This window comes from Mustela putorius, unplaced genomic scaffold, assembly GCF_011764305.1.
Source record: "Mustela putorius furo isolate JIRA1106 unplaced genomic scaffold, ASM1176430v1.1 tig00000127_pilon_pilon_pilon, whole genome shotgun sequence".
In the NCBI taxonomy this organism is placed as follows: domain Eukaryota; kingdom Metazoa; phylum Chordata; class Mammalia; order Carnivora; family Mustelidae; genus Mustela; species Mustela putorius.
This window is the reverse complement of record NW_025421288.1, coordinates 6,636,727-6,652,407: the sequence shown is the minus strand read 5'-3', so window position 1 is coordinate 6,652,407 and position 15,681 is coordinate 6,636,727. Positions and strand designations below refer to the sequence as shown.

General features: G+C 40.5%; 1 protein-coding gene across 3 annotated transcripts in view; it reads right to left on the bottom strand.

Moving 5' to 3' along the window:
- LOC101691381 (membrane-spanning 4-domains subfamily A member 3-like) overlaps positions 1-13,879 on the bottom strand; it is a 47,846-nt gene extending 33,967 nt beyond the window's left edge. Inside the window, exons 1-4 of one of the 3 annotated variants that reach the window (XM_004770393.2) lie at positions 13,461-13,879; positions 5,412-5,507; positions 2,918-3,061; positions 855-911 (exon numbers count right to left, since the gene is read on the bottom strand). In XM_004770393.2, coding sequence (XP_004770450.1) covers positions 855-911; positions 2,918-3,061; positions 5,412-5,456 — 246 coding nt within the window. In that variant the 5' untranslated portion in view covers positions 5,457-5,507; positions 13,461-13,879. Of the gene's footprint in view, positions 1-854; positions 912-2,389; positions 2,505-2,917; positions 3,062-5,411; positions 5,508-13,460 lie in introns of those variants that run through there. The other 2 variants (XM_013044549.2, XM_045068756.1) reach the window with 2 other exon arrangements.
- Between the last annotated feature and the right edge of the window lie 1,802 nt (positions 13,880-15,681).

Genomic DNA, 15,681 nt, shown 5'->3' with positions numbered 1-15,681 from the left:
TTAGGGAACAATATGTCTTTAGTTTCTTCTGTCTCCAGCCCCTGAAGTACCTTGTCCTCCTCGGTAGGTTTTGGTGGGCGGAGCTAACACTTACTGAACTCACTGTGTGGCAGGGGCTGCTGCTTATTGGCTCCTTTAATTCTCCCCACAATCCTCCGAGGTCGGGGGGTGGGGGGTTGGAGGAGCCCCATGTTTTTCAGAGGTGGAGAATGAAGCACAGAGCAGAAAGGAACTTGCTGCAGTTCACGCGGTCAGTAGTCGGGTAGTCAGAATTTGAATTCAGGCAATGGACCTCTAGAACTGTGATCCCAACCACAGTGGGAGAAGTTCTAAAGGGGAATGTGCCTCTTCTGTTGGATGTTATTTTAGTAAGGCCTGATCTGCCTTCCGATGATATTCTCTAGCCCTGGATTTGCCGAAGGCAATTCTCTTTTCACACATTATTTTGTCCTATGCCCTTTTCCCCAACGACCCGTGGATATCCTAAGCTGGGCCCACCTGCCATTCCTCCCTGCTCAGGCCTGACTCCCAGGTCAGTTTCCTTTGGTTATATATACTCCTTCAGATAGCTAGAGATAATTTATTCCATGATAATCCTCACACCTGACACCTGAGAAACCTTGTTCTTCACACAGCACGCTCCGCAACACCCATTCTTAAAATACACATCAGAGTGCCTCCCTGTAAAAATTAAATGACTTCTTTCCTATACAAACATCTGGAAAAATTTTATCCTCCCCCCCCCCCCCGCAAAAGCTGGCTCAGAAGTAATATTTTCTTCTCTTCAGTTTATGCCAGGTGATTTTTGTTGTTGTTGTTTATCTTTGGCATTGCTCCAAAGCATTTCAACGTACCATGTATTTTGTGGGATACTTCTCTGCCTGTATGCTGGTGGATCCCGAGGCAATGAACTGGAGAAAGAAACAGGCATTTGTAAACACCCACTCCTGTTGATGGTTCCCTACAGGAGCGCTTTCGCAATGCCAATGACATTCTTGGGATCTAAGGTATCACAGAATTCACAGAATTCTCAGAAGAAAGAGGTTTTAATTATTTCAGTTCTGTGATGACCAGTAGCCTGCACTCTACAAAACGGATTCACTGTTTCTCTGTTAACCAGTGTTACAGAGATGAGAAGACATTTTTAGCCTCTCTGGTCACTAAGGAGCCTTCGTGCTGGTGATGGGACTTAGCCACCACACAATGACTTTATGAGGAATGGCCAGTAGGTAGATCACTTCTTTGGACTGTCAGTTATTATGCTCATGATATAAATTGTTAGAACGTACCCCCTACTGATCAGTGGGGCAGCTCTCACTTGCAGGAACTCCCCCTCCCCCCGACAATGCTGTAGAAAGATTTCATCAATAGGAAAACATTTGATCAGAAGAATGAAGGTTGTCTTCCACAAATATCCTGTCCTGAGCACTAACATCCCCAGCTGGCAACAGTGGAAAGAATCGTTGTTTCTGATATATCAAGAATTTAATTATTTTCCCCAATGGTATATCTTATACCTGCCTTCCATCTGCCCATAGCACTAACAAAAGATGACTCATCTGAAGGGGCCTGGGAATCTTGGCAGTCCAGGAAAATAGCTCATGGACACTTCGTGTCTGGGTCACTTTGTAGAAGTTACATACATTTTCTAAGTCTTGGTTTCCTGATTTGTAAAATGGGGATCAATAATAGCGATCATGGAGTTGCTGTGGCAACAAACCCAAAGCGCTTTTGGAAGGTGCCGGATACACATTAGTATGAAACTGAATAATTACAATTTGAGGCTAATTTCTGCTGTTAGCTTCTTTTCTGTATCTTGGACTTGGATCCTTTCTCAGTGCCTCATAATGGGTGATTCATTGTACTCTTTCAGTTCAAAGCATTTCTCTTTATGGCATACAATTCTTTCCAGAAATTTCTCAGTGTTGGTAAATGCCCTCAACCTAACTCACACTGTAGGAAAGCCTCTAAGGAAATGACTTCCATCCAGAATACTTATTACTATGTGTCAGAGCCCTTTCACAAAAAGTTATTACATTTAAATCTTTTCTTCCCTGAAGCCCTGTTTTTGGTTGAGGAGTGCAAAAGGGTGGGTAAGGAACTAATAAAACCCTTTCTCCCCCAAAGAGTCATTTGGCTTTCTTCTTAACTTTCTAGCTCTGTTCAGTTGGACACTTGGAATATCGGTTGTGTTACTTTGTCACGTTGCTTATGAATATAGTGACCCTTGATGGACTATTTGCTTCTGGATTGGATGTAACTATGAGAAAATAATAACTTGTGGGAAGCCATGGCTTTGGGCTTCCCTGGGTGTAATGTCTTATAATTGGGTATGTCCCTATTAGGCACTTCTGCAACTATGCCTATGGAATTCTTACAATATCCTTACTTGAAATATCCACTTCAGAAATCTTGGTTTCATTTTTCCAAATTCCTGTTTGCCCTCTCATGTCTTTTCTTTTCTCTTTCATTATGTAACTGTTCTAAAAATACTACTACAGCCCCAGACATTAAGCTCAGTCAAGGCTTTGATTTTCACTCTGAAAAAAAGAAAAAGAAAGAAAGAAAGAAAGAAAGAAAGAAAGAAAGGAAGGAAGGAAGAAGGAAAGAAAAAGAGAAAGCCTTGTAGTTATCCAGATAGCCACTGTCTTTACTGCTTTTCAAGCATACGCTCTCAAAATCACTTCTACATGCACACCTCACCTTCTCAAGGAACCCATCAAAGCATGAACATAAAAAGACTTTTCCTAAGTATATATTCTCTACCCCCACCCACATTTTGTGAAGGCTCTTTCCATAGCATAATGAGCTCCATAGACTCAGACACTAGGTCTTTACCCATTGCTTGATCTCTTGAGTAGTTTACTGGACAAGTTAGAAAAAAAAATTAAAATCAGTAGCACCATGGTTTACTCACAAATGGCGATGACCAAAATATGTGAACTATTGTAGCAATGACAGGAATATAACCAGTACTTTCTCTCTTCTCTTCTTGGAGAAATAATGCATAACAGAGATACCCCAAAGCATAGTAAATCACTCCGTTCATGATTTGCGCAGCCTGTGAGAAGAGAGAGCTGTCGTGAATACTCAGGTAAAATCTATCCGGATGATTACAATATGGTGACTGAAATGTCATGGTCATTTCCAGCTTATCCTGGTTACTTCTGAAGCAGCGATGAAAGAGCTACTTGTCGGGGAAGAACCAAGATGGATAAGGAAAGGGCAGCCACAAATGGATGGTGAGGTCTCCACATTTATTTAAGCGGGGAATATGTGCTTTTGTTTTGTTGACATCTTCAGAGATGATTAATATCTGATTTTCTAGTTGGCTCTGGTTAAGTAAAAAGCAGGGGCCTATTTGTCAGTTTGGTTCAGGAGGACACATGACCCAAAGGAGGGCGATTGGCCCTGAGGATCACTCAGGTTCTGCCTTGACATCCCTCTCCTTTGTACTGTTGGATCTGTGAGATCAAATCTGGATGGCAGGTGTGTTCTCGTTCTCTACCACTGACCCAAAAGGGTACTTTTGGACCTTGCCTTTATTCTTCATCCTCTCTTGTCTTGGGATTGGAGCTTCAGTTTCCTTTTCCTCTGCCTACTATCATTCTCTGTGCTATCTTTTGTAACTCTACTCTGGACCAGAGCCCTAAACTTTGTTCAAAAAAGCAAGAAGGAGAACTCTCCATAGGAGTCAGGCCTTATTCTCCAGATGGGGTAGAGTCACGGACACACACCAGTGACAAGGGTGTCTGCAGCTACTGAAGCAGGCAGGGAAGGTCAGTCTTGTTTTAGCCAGGCCTTCACCTGATTGGATGAGGCAGATCCACATTATAGAAGACAGTCTGCCTCACTCCAAGTTCCCTGAGTTAAATGTTAATCTCCTCTCAAAAACACCTTCACAGGAGGGGGTGGGAAGATGGGCAAAATGGACCAAAGGGAATGGGAGATACAGGCTTCCAGTTATGGATGAGTGAGTCACAGGAATAAAAGGTACAGCATAGGGAATACCGTGTATGGTATCGTAACTGTGTTGCATGTGACAGGTGGTAGCTCCATTTGCAGTGAGAATAGCATGAGGTCTAGACTTGCCCAGTCACTATGTTGTACCCTTGAGACTAATGTAGCATTGTGTGTCAACTGCACTTTAATAAAAATAAATAAAATAAAATAAAATAAAGACATTTACAAAAACACCCCAAATAATGTGACCAATTATCTGGGCACCCTGTGGTCCAAGCAAGTTGGCGCATAAAATTAATTGCAACAGAGAGGTATGAAGTGGTTATTGGGTGATGAGACTCCTCTCCCTTGAAGTTTACACTGAGACAACACAAAAGCATGCATTTATTGGTTACTCATGCCTTGATCCGGCATATGGGGGATGGCCATTTGGAATGGGGTCAGATGGACTTGCCCACTACTGTCACAGTTTTCAGAATCAACTCCTTTCTGGGCCATGAATCCACTGACTTACTCTGAGTTTAGCAGAGGGCTCAGTAGGGCTTAGTAGGAAGAACTCGGTAGAAGATCCTAAACCCTTCATCCTCTCTGAGGTGGTGGATCTTACTGGTAGGCCTGTGGATGGCCAGTGACAAGCCTACCCCTTCTCACACATATTGCCATGACTGTTGTCCAGGGAACAGAAAGAGACAAGGAGAAAGCAGTCCATTTGTAAAATACCATGGTGATGGGGGATGAGGTAGAAAAAGACCAGTGTCCTGCCTCTGCTCTACATGAGGCTTTGTTGCAAGACGTTGGGCCTTGCATTCTAGCCATGGGCCAAATAGCTACCAGCCAGCTGGACATAATCATAGATTTGTTATATTGGGAATTTTCTGAGGACAAGTTTTAGTTTTGCTGGCATGTATTGAAGTGTGCATCAAGCCCCCACAAATATTAGTGGTTAATACAAAATGGTACAGCATTCTAAGGTTTAGGAGAGGTGAGAGGGAGAACATTGATATGGAATATGATCTCAGAGATGAATATAGGGGGAGGATGTTTTGAGCCCAATGTTATCAAATGACCACTGGCCACAGAGCCCCAGTATCTCCATCCCCTTCTGATTTGGGGTCCATTGCCTGAGCCTGACCACCTCATTTATGATCTATAAGCTTGTTTCAAACTGTTTATAAACAAAAGCAGAAAATGGACCTTCTCATTGCTTATGAAATTCATAACCAGTCTGAGTATTTGTTAAAATCCTCAGTAGATTGTGATGCTATTGAACTACTCAGAAATAGTCTGTGAATCCATAATTTGTGTCCAATTAACTATCGACTCAGAATACTTTCTTCAACTTTCCTTCCTTTGGGGAATTCACTGTAGATGTGGCCAATGCCTTCCCTTTTATGTTAGGAAGATGCAATGCTCATCATTTATTAACCTAAATAGCATTTAGTTCTTACCCCCAATGCTCTGGTCTCCGGTCTTAGGGTATAACTTCTTGGCATTTTAATTAAGATATGGTATAGAAATTGCAGATAATGAATGGACTCCTTTTTCTGTAGAGAAATACAGAGAAAAGTTAAACTGATTATTTTTGAGATAAGACACTTTATATTGCAGCCTCTGGTTTTCCACTACTTTCCTTGAAAGAAGATTTGAGTCAACTTACTGATATTATTCTCTGTTACATACCTAATAACTTTCTGTCAAAAGCCAAGAGCTACTTCTCATGTTTTATGATGCCATCATGATCTTTAAATGAGACTGAGTAGTTATCTTTTGATATAAGTGACCCACTCTCTTTCACTTTTTCCAATAATTACCTTCTCCCATAAATCCCTAGGGTCACCCAAGTTTGGGATCCTAGTTGCCATGTTTGGTCTTCACAAGAATATCTCTCAATCTAGCCACAGTTGCTTGGAAAAGTTGTGGGCATCTTATGTAATTGAGGCAATCATATTTCCCTTCCCAAGAAATTATATTTAGCACTAAGACAATATAGTCCCAATCTGGACTTGAAAAGAAGAGTGAAGGAACCCCTGGAGTATAGAGATGGAAGGAGTATTACCCAAAGATTCTAATGGTTTTCACTGCTCTGAATCTAGTTGCCTTTTTAGAGATATCTACAAGCCACATATGTCTGCATCTTTAAGACAAATTCCTCTTTATTTCAGTTAAAACTAGTGTAAGAGGATGTATGTCAAGTGGGAATTTTCATAATGTTCCAGAATAATGGCTAGGTACTAAAAAAAAAAAAAAAAAAAAAAAAAAAAAAAAAAAAAAAAAAAAAAAAAAAAACTTGGGACAAAAGGCAGTATTTTGTACCTTAAGTTGATAAAATTGTCAGAGATTGTGCCTAGTAACTTTCTCCAAGGGCTTACTGGTAGATGAGGGTTCTGAGAAGTAGCTATGGTCAGTTGAATTACTGTCCCCAATTATTGTTTCCCTTTTCTTTGTTACAGAGTTCTTCACCTTCACATGTCGCCTCGTGACTTGCAGTGTCCTCCCTCCACTCCATGGAAGGAATATATCTTTATACCTTGCTGATATTGGATGTGACCTTGGACCATGCTTTCACTGGTCTAATGTGAGGGACATGACACATGCCAAGCCTGAGCCAAGACCTGATGAGATATTGTAAGTTTCTATCATTTTCCTCTGTTGTGAGGATATCATTTCCCAGGATTTTGCTGTACTTTAGTGTAGAGTCCAGAATGAAGACACATGGAGGCACACCCATAACTGACCTGTAGCATCAAACAAGAATTAATTTATTTGACAGAGCACAAGCAAGAAGAGCAGCAGGCAGAGAGAGAGGGAGAAGCAGACTCCCTACAGACCAGGCAGCCAACACTGGGCTCTATCCCAGGACCTGGGGATCCTGACCTAAGCCAAAGGCAGATGCTAAGCCAACTGAGCCACCCAGGCACCCCCTTGTCTTCCCTTTGTCCCATCCAAGTACTAACCAGGCCCACCCCTGTTTAGCTTCTGAGATCAGATGAGATCAGGCATGTTCAGGGTGGTATGGCTGTAGACTGGTCTTCCCTTTTAAAGCAATCACTCCTTCCATGTAATTTCTCTCCTATTCTCTCTTCATTTATTTAGGAAAATGGCTGGATTCTATGAATTTAGATGAAATCAATAGAGTATAGAGTTTTGATAGTCAAAAGTCTCAAACCATAAGAATACATGTGAACTCAGACTCCTCCAAAATAAATGTTTCTGGCTTGGTTCCAAAATTTTGCCCAACAGAAGAACTAGAGCTTTTCCTCACTATTAAATCTCCTGTGGAACCCTAGTGTCCATGCTTGGTTCTCTAATTGTCTTTTCTTTCACAAAGAAGCAGGAGGGTAGTTACTGAAGAAAAGCATAATGTATATGGACACCCTCTTCTTGAAAGAAAGCAAGAATGCTGTTGAGAATATTAGATACAGTGCACAAAGGACAAAGAAACCAGGTTAATGGGGCCTTCACTGGGTGAGCTGAGACAAGTTGAATAACCAAAAAAAGAATAAAAATCATGACCATTTAAAATGACTGGTCTACAAAAAGCCATGAATTCATCATGATACACAAAGGGAAGATTTGAAGTGTTAATAAAGGTGATTATACTGCCCATGCAATGTGAACATGTTAGGATGTATTTTATTTTTCATTGATTTGGGGGGTAGGAAAGTGTAAATATGCATATGTGTATTTCATTTCTTCAAGTGGATATCCATTTGTAAAGGATAAATAAGTATATAAAGATGTGGATATTTACAGGAATAAATATGAAAGATGGACTCAAATATTATGAGTAAGCTCTATGGTCCACTGTTGGCTATTTTTGGGATAAGGGTCAGCCAAGAGTTAATTAGCACCACAGGTTTCATTCATTTCCCAGGTAGAAAATACACATAGCTATTGGCCCTGAATGTTATGTGCAAACAATCATTAATTTAAGGATCAGTCCGCAGTACATTTCAAGATGATCAATTAGCCAAATGTCCCACAGAGGAGAATTAACTGCTCAGACTCAGTCTGCCATCACTTATTCAATGTAAACCCCATTATATTAAAAGCTTACGGAGGCATTCACACATTTCCAATTACTCTAGTTAGCCAGGTCATTATGTTGTAATGTTGGGATAAGGAGTAGGAAGGAGGTGATGGTGAGGCAAAACTGAAAACCTTTCTCTTTTGTGTGAGAGGAGAAGAACTAAATGTCCTGTGATGTAGCAGAGATTCACTTTCCAAAGAGATTCAGTTTGATGACAGTGCTCAAATATGAGTAACTCTGGTTTGCTGAACCAGGTCCTAAAACTCCACCACCAATCCATGGATCTAACAACCCATATACTGCAACCTTGCGTGGAATGAAAAAATTTATTTTTCTTTTGGGTCTGGTAAGATTATTTGCAACCTTAGTATGTTTAAAAACAGTATCTGGGGAAGAGATTATGCTAAGTGAAATAAGTCAAGCAGAGAGAGTCAATATCATATGGTTTCACTTAGTTGTGGAGCATAACAAATACCATGGAGGACAAGGGGAGATGGAGAGGAGAAGGGGGTTGGGGGAAATTGGAAGGGGAGGTGAACCATGAAAGACTGTGGACTCTGAAAAACAATTTGAGGGTTTTGAAGGGGCGGGGGGTGGGAGGTTGGGGGAACCAGGTGGTGGGTATTAGAGAGGGCACAGATTGCATGGAGCACTGGGTGTGGTGCAAAAACAATTAATACTGTTATGCTGAAAAGAAATAAAAAAATAAAACAGTATCGGGGCGGGTGGTGCCTGGATTGTTCAGTGGGTTAAAGCCTCTGCCTTTGGCTAAGGTCATGACCCCAAGGTCTTGGGATCGAGCCTGGCATCAGGCTCAGGACCTGAGCTCTCTGCTCAGCGGCGAGGCTGCTTCCTCTCTCTCTCTCACTGTCTGCTTCTCTGCTTACTTGTGATCTCTGTCTGTCAAATAAATAAAAATCTTAAAAAAAAAAAAACAGTATCAGGGGCATTTGGATGACTCAGTGGTGGAGCATGTGACTCTTGATCTTGGGGTTGTGAGTTCAAGCTCCACACTGGGTGTAGAGATTACTAAAATAAAAATTAAAAAAAAAACCCACAGTATCTGTTAAAACTGCCATTGTTACCCTAGAAAATATAAAGAAAAAGGTAAGCTAAAAATGACAGGATGCTTACTTGGGCAAGTACTTCTATGTTCTATACATGTATTAACTCATATAGACTACTCAGTAACTCCATGAGATAGTACTCTGAAACGGCAAATTCTTAGAGACAATCTACCAAGACTTAGTCATGAAGAAGAGGGAAATACACATAGAGTATTAATGAGTAAGTAGATTGAATCAATAATCACCCCCCCCCCCAAAAAAAAGAGCCCAGGACCAAATAGCTTCAGTGGTTGATTTTACCAAACATTTAAAGAATACAAATCCTTCATAAATTTTTTGGAAAAAAAAATGGAAGAGGGAGGAAGGCTTCCACACTTTTTCTATGAGCCCCCATTTGCCTATTTCCAGAGCCAGATAACAACACTATAAGAAAAGAAAATTATAGGTCAATATCCCTGATGAACATACATGTGAGAACTCTCAACAAAATATTAGCAAACCAAATTCAATAGCACATTAAAAGAAATACATCCCATGATCAAGTGGGATTTATCCCTGGGATGCAAGAATGATACAACTTATGAAAATCAATAAATGTTAGAATGGCCCAAATCAACAAGACAGGAAACAAGCATTGGAGAGGATGTGGAGAAAGGGGAACCCTCTTACACCATTGGTGGGAATGCAAGTTGGCGCAGTCACTTTGGAAAACAGTATGGAGATTTCTTAAGAAATTAAAAATAGAGCTACCCTGTGACCCTGCAATTGCACCACTGAGTATTTACTCTAAAGATGCAGATGTAGTGAAAAGAAGGGCCATCTGGACCCCAATGTTCATAGCAGCAATGGCCACAGTTGCCAAACTGTGGAGAGAATGAAGATGCCTTTCAATGGAGGAATGGATAAAGATGTGGTCCATATACACTATGGAGTATTATGCCTCCTTCAGAAAGGATGAATACCCAAATTTTCTATCAACATGGATGGGACTGGAAGAGATTATGCTGAGTGAAATAGGTCAAGCAGAGAGAGTCAATTATCATATGGTTTCGTTTATGTGTGGAACATAAAGGAATAACATGGAGGACATGGGGAGATGGAGAGGAGAAGTGAGTTGGGGGAAATTGGAGCAGGGGAGACGAACCATGAAAGACTGTGGACTCTAAGAAACAAACTGAGAGTTTTGGAAAGGAGAGGGGTGAGGGGTTGAGTGAGCCTGGTGGTGGGTATTAAGGAGGGCATGTATTGCATGGAGCACTGGGTGTGATGTATAAACAATGAATTTTGGAACACTGAAAAAAATTAAATTAAAAAAATCAATAAATGTGATACATCACACTTACAAAATGAAGGATTAAAAAAAAAACAATTGATGAGAAAAAGCATGAGACAAAAGTCAACATCCTTTCATGATAGTAACTATCAACAATTTAGGTATGGAAGGAATGTATCACAACATAATAAAGATCACATATGACAAGCACATAGCAAATGTACTTAATAGTGAAAAGCTGAACACTTTTTAGATCAGGAACAAGACGTGGGTGGCCAGCAGTGTCAGTTCTATTTAACAGAGTAGTGGAAGTCCTAGTCAGAGCACTTAGGCAAGAAAAAGAGAGAAAAGATATCCAAATTAGAAGGAAGAAGAGGACTCCTCCTTGTTTGCAGATGATATGATCTTACATATAGGAAGCCTTAAAGACTCCATCAAAAAAAACTGTTAAGCTGATTAATGAATTCAGTAAAGTCAGAGGATTAAAAATTAACATACAAAAATCAGTTGTTTGTATACACTAACAATGAAGTATCTGAAAAAAAAAAAAAAAACAATCCCACTTACAATAGTATGAAAAGATACTTAGGAATAAATTTAACCAAGAAAACGAGCGATCTATATACAGCAAAGTACAAGATGTTGGTGAAAGAAATTTAAGAAGACATGAGTAAATGGAAAGATGTCTTATATTCATGGATCATAAGAATTACTGTTGTTAAAGTTTCCATAATGCCCAAAGCAATCTATAGATTCAATGCGATTCCTATTAAAATTCTGAAGACCTTTTTTTCACAGAAACAGAACAAAACAATCCTAAAATTTGTATGGACCTACAGAAGTCTCTGAATGGCTAACACAACATTAAACCAGCATTAAATGTCATAGTCCCTGATATCAAATTATATTATAAAACTATAATAATTAAAACATTATGGTGTTGGCATAAAAACAGACACACAGATGAATAGACTCTAAGGAGTCTAGAAATAAATCCATGCAATTTTGACAAAGGAATACACAATAGGAGAAGAATATTCTGCTCAATAAATGGTTTTGGGAAAATTAAATATTCACATATAAAAGAATAAAATCGGACCCTTATCTTACACTATACTAAAAAAATCAAATAAAAATGGGTGAAAGGGGCTCAGTGGGTTGAGCCTCTGCCTTAGGTTCAGGTCATGATCCCACGGTACTGGGATGGAGTCCCGCATTGGTCTCTCTGCTCAGTGGGGAGCCTGCTTCCCCCTCTCTATCTGCCTGCCTCTCTGCCTACTTGTGATCTCTCTCTCTCTGTCAACTAAATAATTAAATAAAATATTTGAAAAACATGGATGAAAGGTTTAAACATAAAACCCCAAATCGCACAACTTCCAGATGAAAACATAGGGAAAATATTCCTTGATGTTTGTCTTGGCAATGGGATTTTTGGGTCTGACGCCAAAAGCACCAGCAACAAAAGCAAAAATAAACAAGTGGGACTACATCAAATTCAAAAATTTCTGTACAGTAAATGAAACAATCAATGAAAGATAATCTAAATAAAGGGAGAAAATATTTGGAAACCATATATCCAGCAGGGGATTAATATCCAAACTATATGTGGAAAGCTTGCAATTCAATAACAAAAAACCAAATACTCAATTTAAAAATAGGCTAAGACCTGAACTGATATTTTCCTGAAGAAGACACACAAATGGCAAACAGGTATATGAAAAGATATTCAACATCACTAACCACCACGGAAATGCAAATTGAAACTACAGTGGAGATATCACACCACACTTGTTAGGGCATCTCTTATCAAAAAGACAAAAGATAACAAACGTTGGTGAGGAAATGGAGAAAGGCGACTCTTCTGCACTGTTGGTAGGAATGTGAACTGGTACAGCCTCTATGGAAAACAGTATGCGAGTTCCTAAAAAAATTATAAAAACTGGACCACCACATGATCCAGCCATCCCACTTCACTATCTTGAAGAGATATCTGCCCTCCCACGTTCGTTTCAGCATTATTCACAAAAGCTAATGTAGAAAAACAACCTCAATATCCTTCAGCAGATAAATGGATAAAGAAGATGTGGTATATACATTTACCACAATACCACATACCACAATACCATAATACCACAATACCACAATACCGCAATATGAACGGAATATTATTTAGTCATAAAAAGAAAAAAAATCTTGCCATCTGCAACTACATGGATTTCTCAAAGAACAATCCAGGTATTTCTGATTAGTTTCAGTTCCATCAATAAGCCATATATATATATATATACATATATATGTATATATATATATATATTTTGGTGTGTTTGTGTCTTACTGACCTTTTAACTATAGACTTCAAGCACAGCAAATGGCACATTTTAGGAGCTCAATGATTATTGAGTAAGGGTATAATAGAAACAAATTTCTACGTGTTCGTCAAACATAACTGAATTGGCTTTCATTTCATGGTATTTTAGGTGATAGTTCTCAGTATACAATACAGGGGCTATGCCATTCATGAAGTCAATATTTTAAAAAAATTTTTATTAACATATAATGTATTATTTGCCCCAGGGGTACAGGTCTGTGAATCATCAGGTTTACACACCTCACAGCACTCACCACAGCACATACCCTCCCCAATGTCCATCACCCAGCCCCAGCAACCACCCCCCCCCCCAGCAACCTGCAGTTTGTTTTGTGAGATTAAGAGTCTCTTGTGGTTTGCCTCCCTCCCGATCCCATCTTGTTTCATTTTTCATGAAGTCAATATTAAAGAGGAAGAAATTAGAAAAGTGCGGTATGCAGTAAGTATACAATAAATATAGCCATGATTGCAAACTCAAATTCCACACAGCCTTTCATCAAATTTGGATGGAAAGTCTGGAACGGAATGACTTCAATCTAAGCTATATGTGAATACACATAATTCCCTTTGGGGACCCTGGAGACACACCCCAAGGTAATAAACACTGATCATACAAAATAACTGAAATCCAAACTCAAGACCGTCTCACATGGAGATTTGAAGCATCAGGATAAAAAGAGAAAACGGTTTCAAATAGGAACCCGAACTGGGGGCATGCTGAGAACTCAGGCTCGGGTTGGTAATGAGGCTGTCACTCACAAGGTCCTCTTTCCCTCAGGCGGTTCCTTCCTTCAGGTGATACAAGATTCTCCCAGGCAAGGCTTGGTAAGCCACCCAGCCGTCGGAATGGGGCTGAAACGCGTTGGATGAGCATGGATCTTCTCAACTCAAGTACTGTTACCAGTAAAACATTCCTAGCGATGGGAGGACCCAGGATGAGGCCATCCGGGGAGCCAGGGCCTGGCAACCTCTGATTCAGGGTGACCGGGTCTGAGTCCTAGAGTCAACCCGGCATAGGCTCCCTACACGGATGTCATGCCCTGGGCGTACGGCGAGAGGAGCGTGATCCTGCAGGGGTGCCCTCAATTCGGGGCCTTCCAGCCCGGGGAGCCCGGTGGGCGCTGCTTCCTTGGTTGTGGCTCTCATCCCCTGCCTCGTGCGTGTGGTTCCAACGCTGCGGTTGTGGCCCAGAGAACGGCTGCGGGGAGGGGGGGGGGTTGCTGCGCGAGGAGCGGCGCGGACCCCCGGAGTGGGGTGAGATCCCACCCCCCACCCCCGCAGTTGCGCTGAGCGCGCAGGCTCCCCGGATGAGGGCGGGGTGGAGAGTGGGCTAACAGCATGCCACTTTTAACTGGTTGTGTCAGCATCAAACTCTGTCCCCGGACTTGGGAACAGCCAGGGGGAAGAGTATAGATTGTGTTAGGGTAGAATAGACTCCTTATTGCATAATTTCCCAAGAAAAGAAAGGGCAGAATGAATACATGCAGGTAAAGCACTTCCCTAGCACACAATGGATGCCCAATAAGTGGTGAATACACATATATCTTTTTTTTTTACTTCTAATTTTTATTTTTTTAATAAACATATAATGTATTTTTAGCCCCAGGGGTACAGGTCTGTGAATCGCCAGGTTTACACACTTCACAGCACTCCCACAGCAACCCCCTCCCCCCGCAGTGTCCACAATAGATCTTTTATTATTAAACTGAAGAAGTACCCGTGCAAGACTTCCAAGTTTGGTCTCAGGAAAAATAATGGCAGCACAGGAGCCTCGCGTGAAACACGAGATGACATCCTTCTTAACAATCTTGTCTCTCTGATGTTAGTCTCTTCATTGAAAACTTATAAGACTGCAACAATCTGTATTGGCAGGAGTTTGGGGAACATGTGTGGGAAGGGAATTTAAATTTTACCCACAGTGCCTCTGATAGTTAAGGGACATTAGCCCTCTGCCACTTGGGGATCTCATAATTCCCACTGGGATCAGGGTACTTGAGCCTGTTGCTATGTTCCCCACTGGGGTCTTGGGCTTAGGAATGACAGCTACCTCAGAGCTCTTCAGTGTGTCGCTGCTTTTTCACCAGTGCATGACTTAATGCCCTGGTGAAGATGGTGCCTTCTGGAACCTCTTAGAGGATGTCATTAGGATAGATTGTTGTATAGAATAGCTTCACTTTCCTGAATCTTCGAATTCCTTCTTCTAACATAGGCAAAGAAAGTTCTAATATATCAAATGCCGTTAATCTGTAAGCCAGGCTCCCGTTAGTAAATGACAGACTAGGAAGTCATTCCCAGGTGCTTGAGCTAACACATCATTTTAACTCAGGGATAAGTCACCCCTTGCCAATGAAGCTGACCTAATAAATTCCTATATTTCCAGAATGTTCTCTAGACTCTTGCCAAAGCATGTCTTTGCAGCCTAAAGGAAATCTCTTTAACAGTGAAAAATAGAACCTACACTTACACCAAACATTATACAATATGGGGAAACTAGAGGTTTATTCCATTTAAGGTTGGGAGAATCCAAAGATGTCCACTATTACTGTTATTATTTATCATTGAACTGGTCAACGCTAAAAGAATATTAAGTAGCGAAGTTCGTAATGAAGACAATTAAATGATATGAAGGATATGATCATTTACTTTGAAAAGTCAATTGTGTCTGCCAAAAAGACTATTAGAGCTAAGAAAATTGTTTATCTGGGTTTTCAGGTCCAAAATCAGCCTACAAAAGCCATTATCATTTTTCTACACCACTAATAGCCAACTACAAAATGTAGTAAGAAAAAAACATTTGTAATAATGAAAGCTATAAAAATTCCAGGGATTAATTTAAACAAGTATATATAAAATCTTTATGAGGAAAAGTTTAAAACTTCAAAGACAAACACAGAAAATGATCAAGATGACCTGAATGAAATGAGAGACATTCCATGCTCTTGGATGGGATAACTTAATCTAAAACAGATTTCAATTCTTC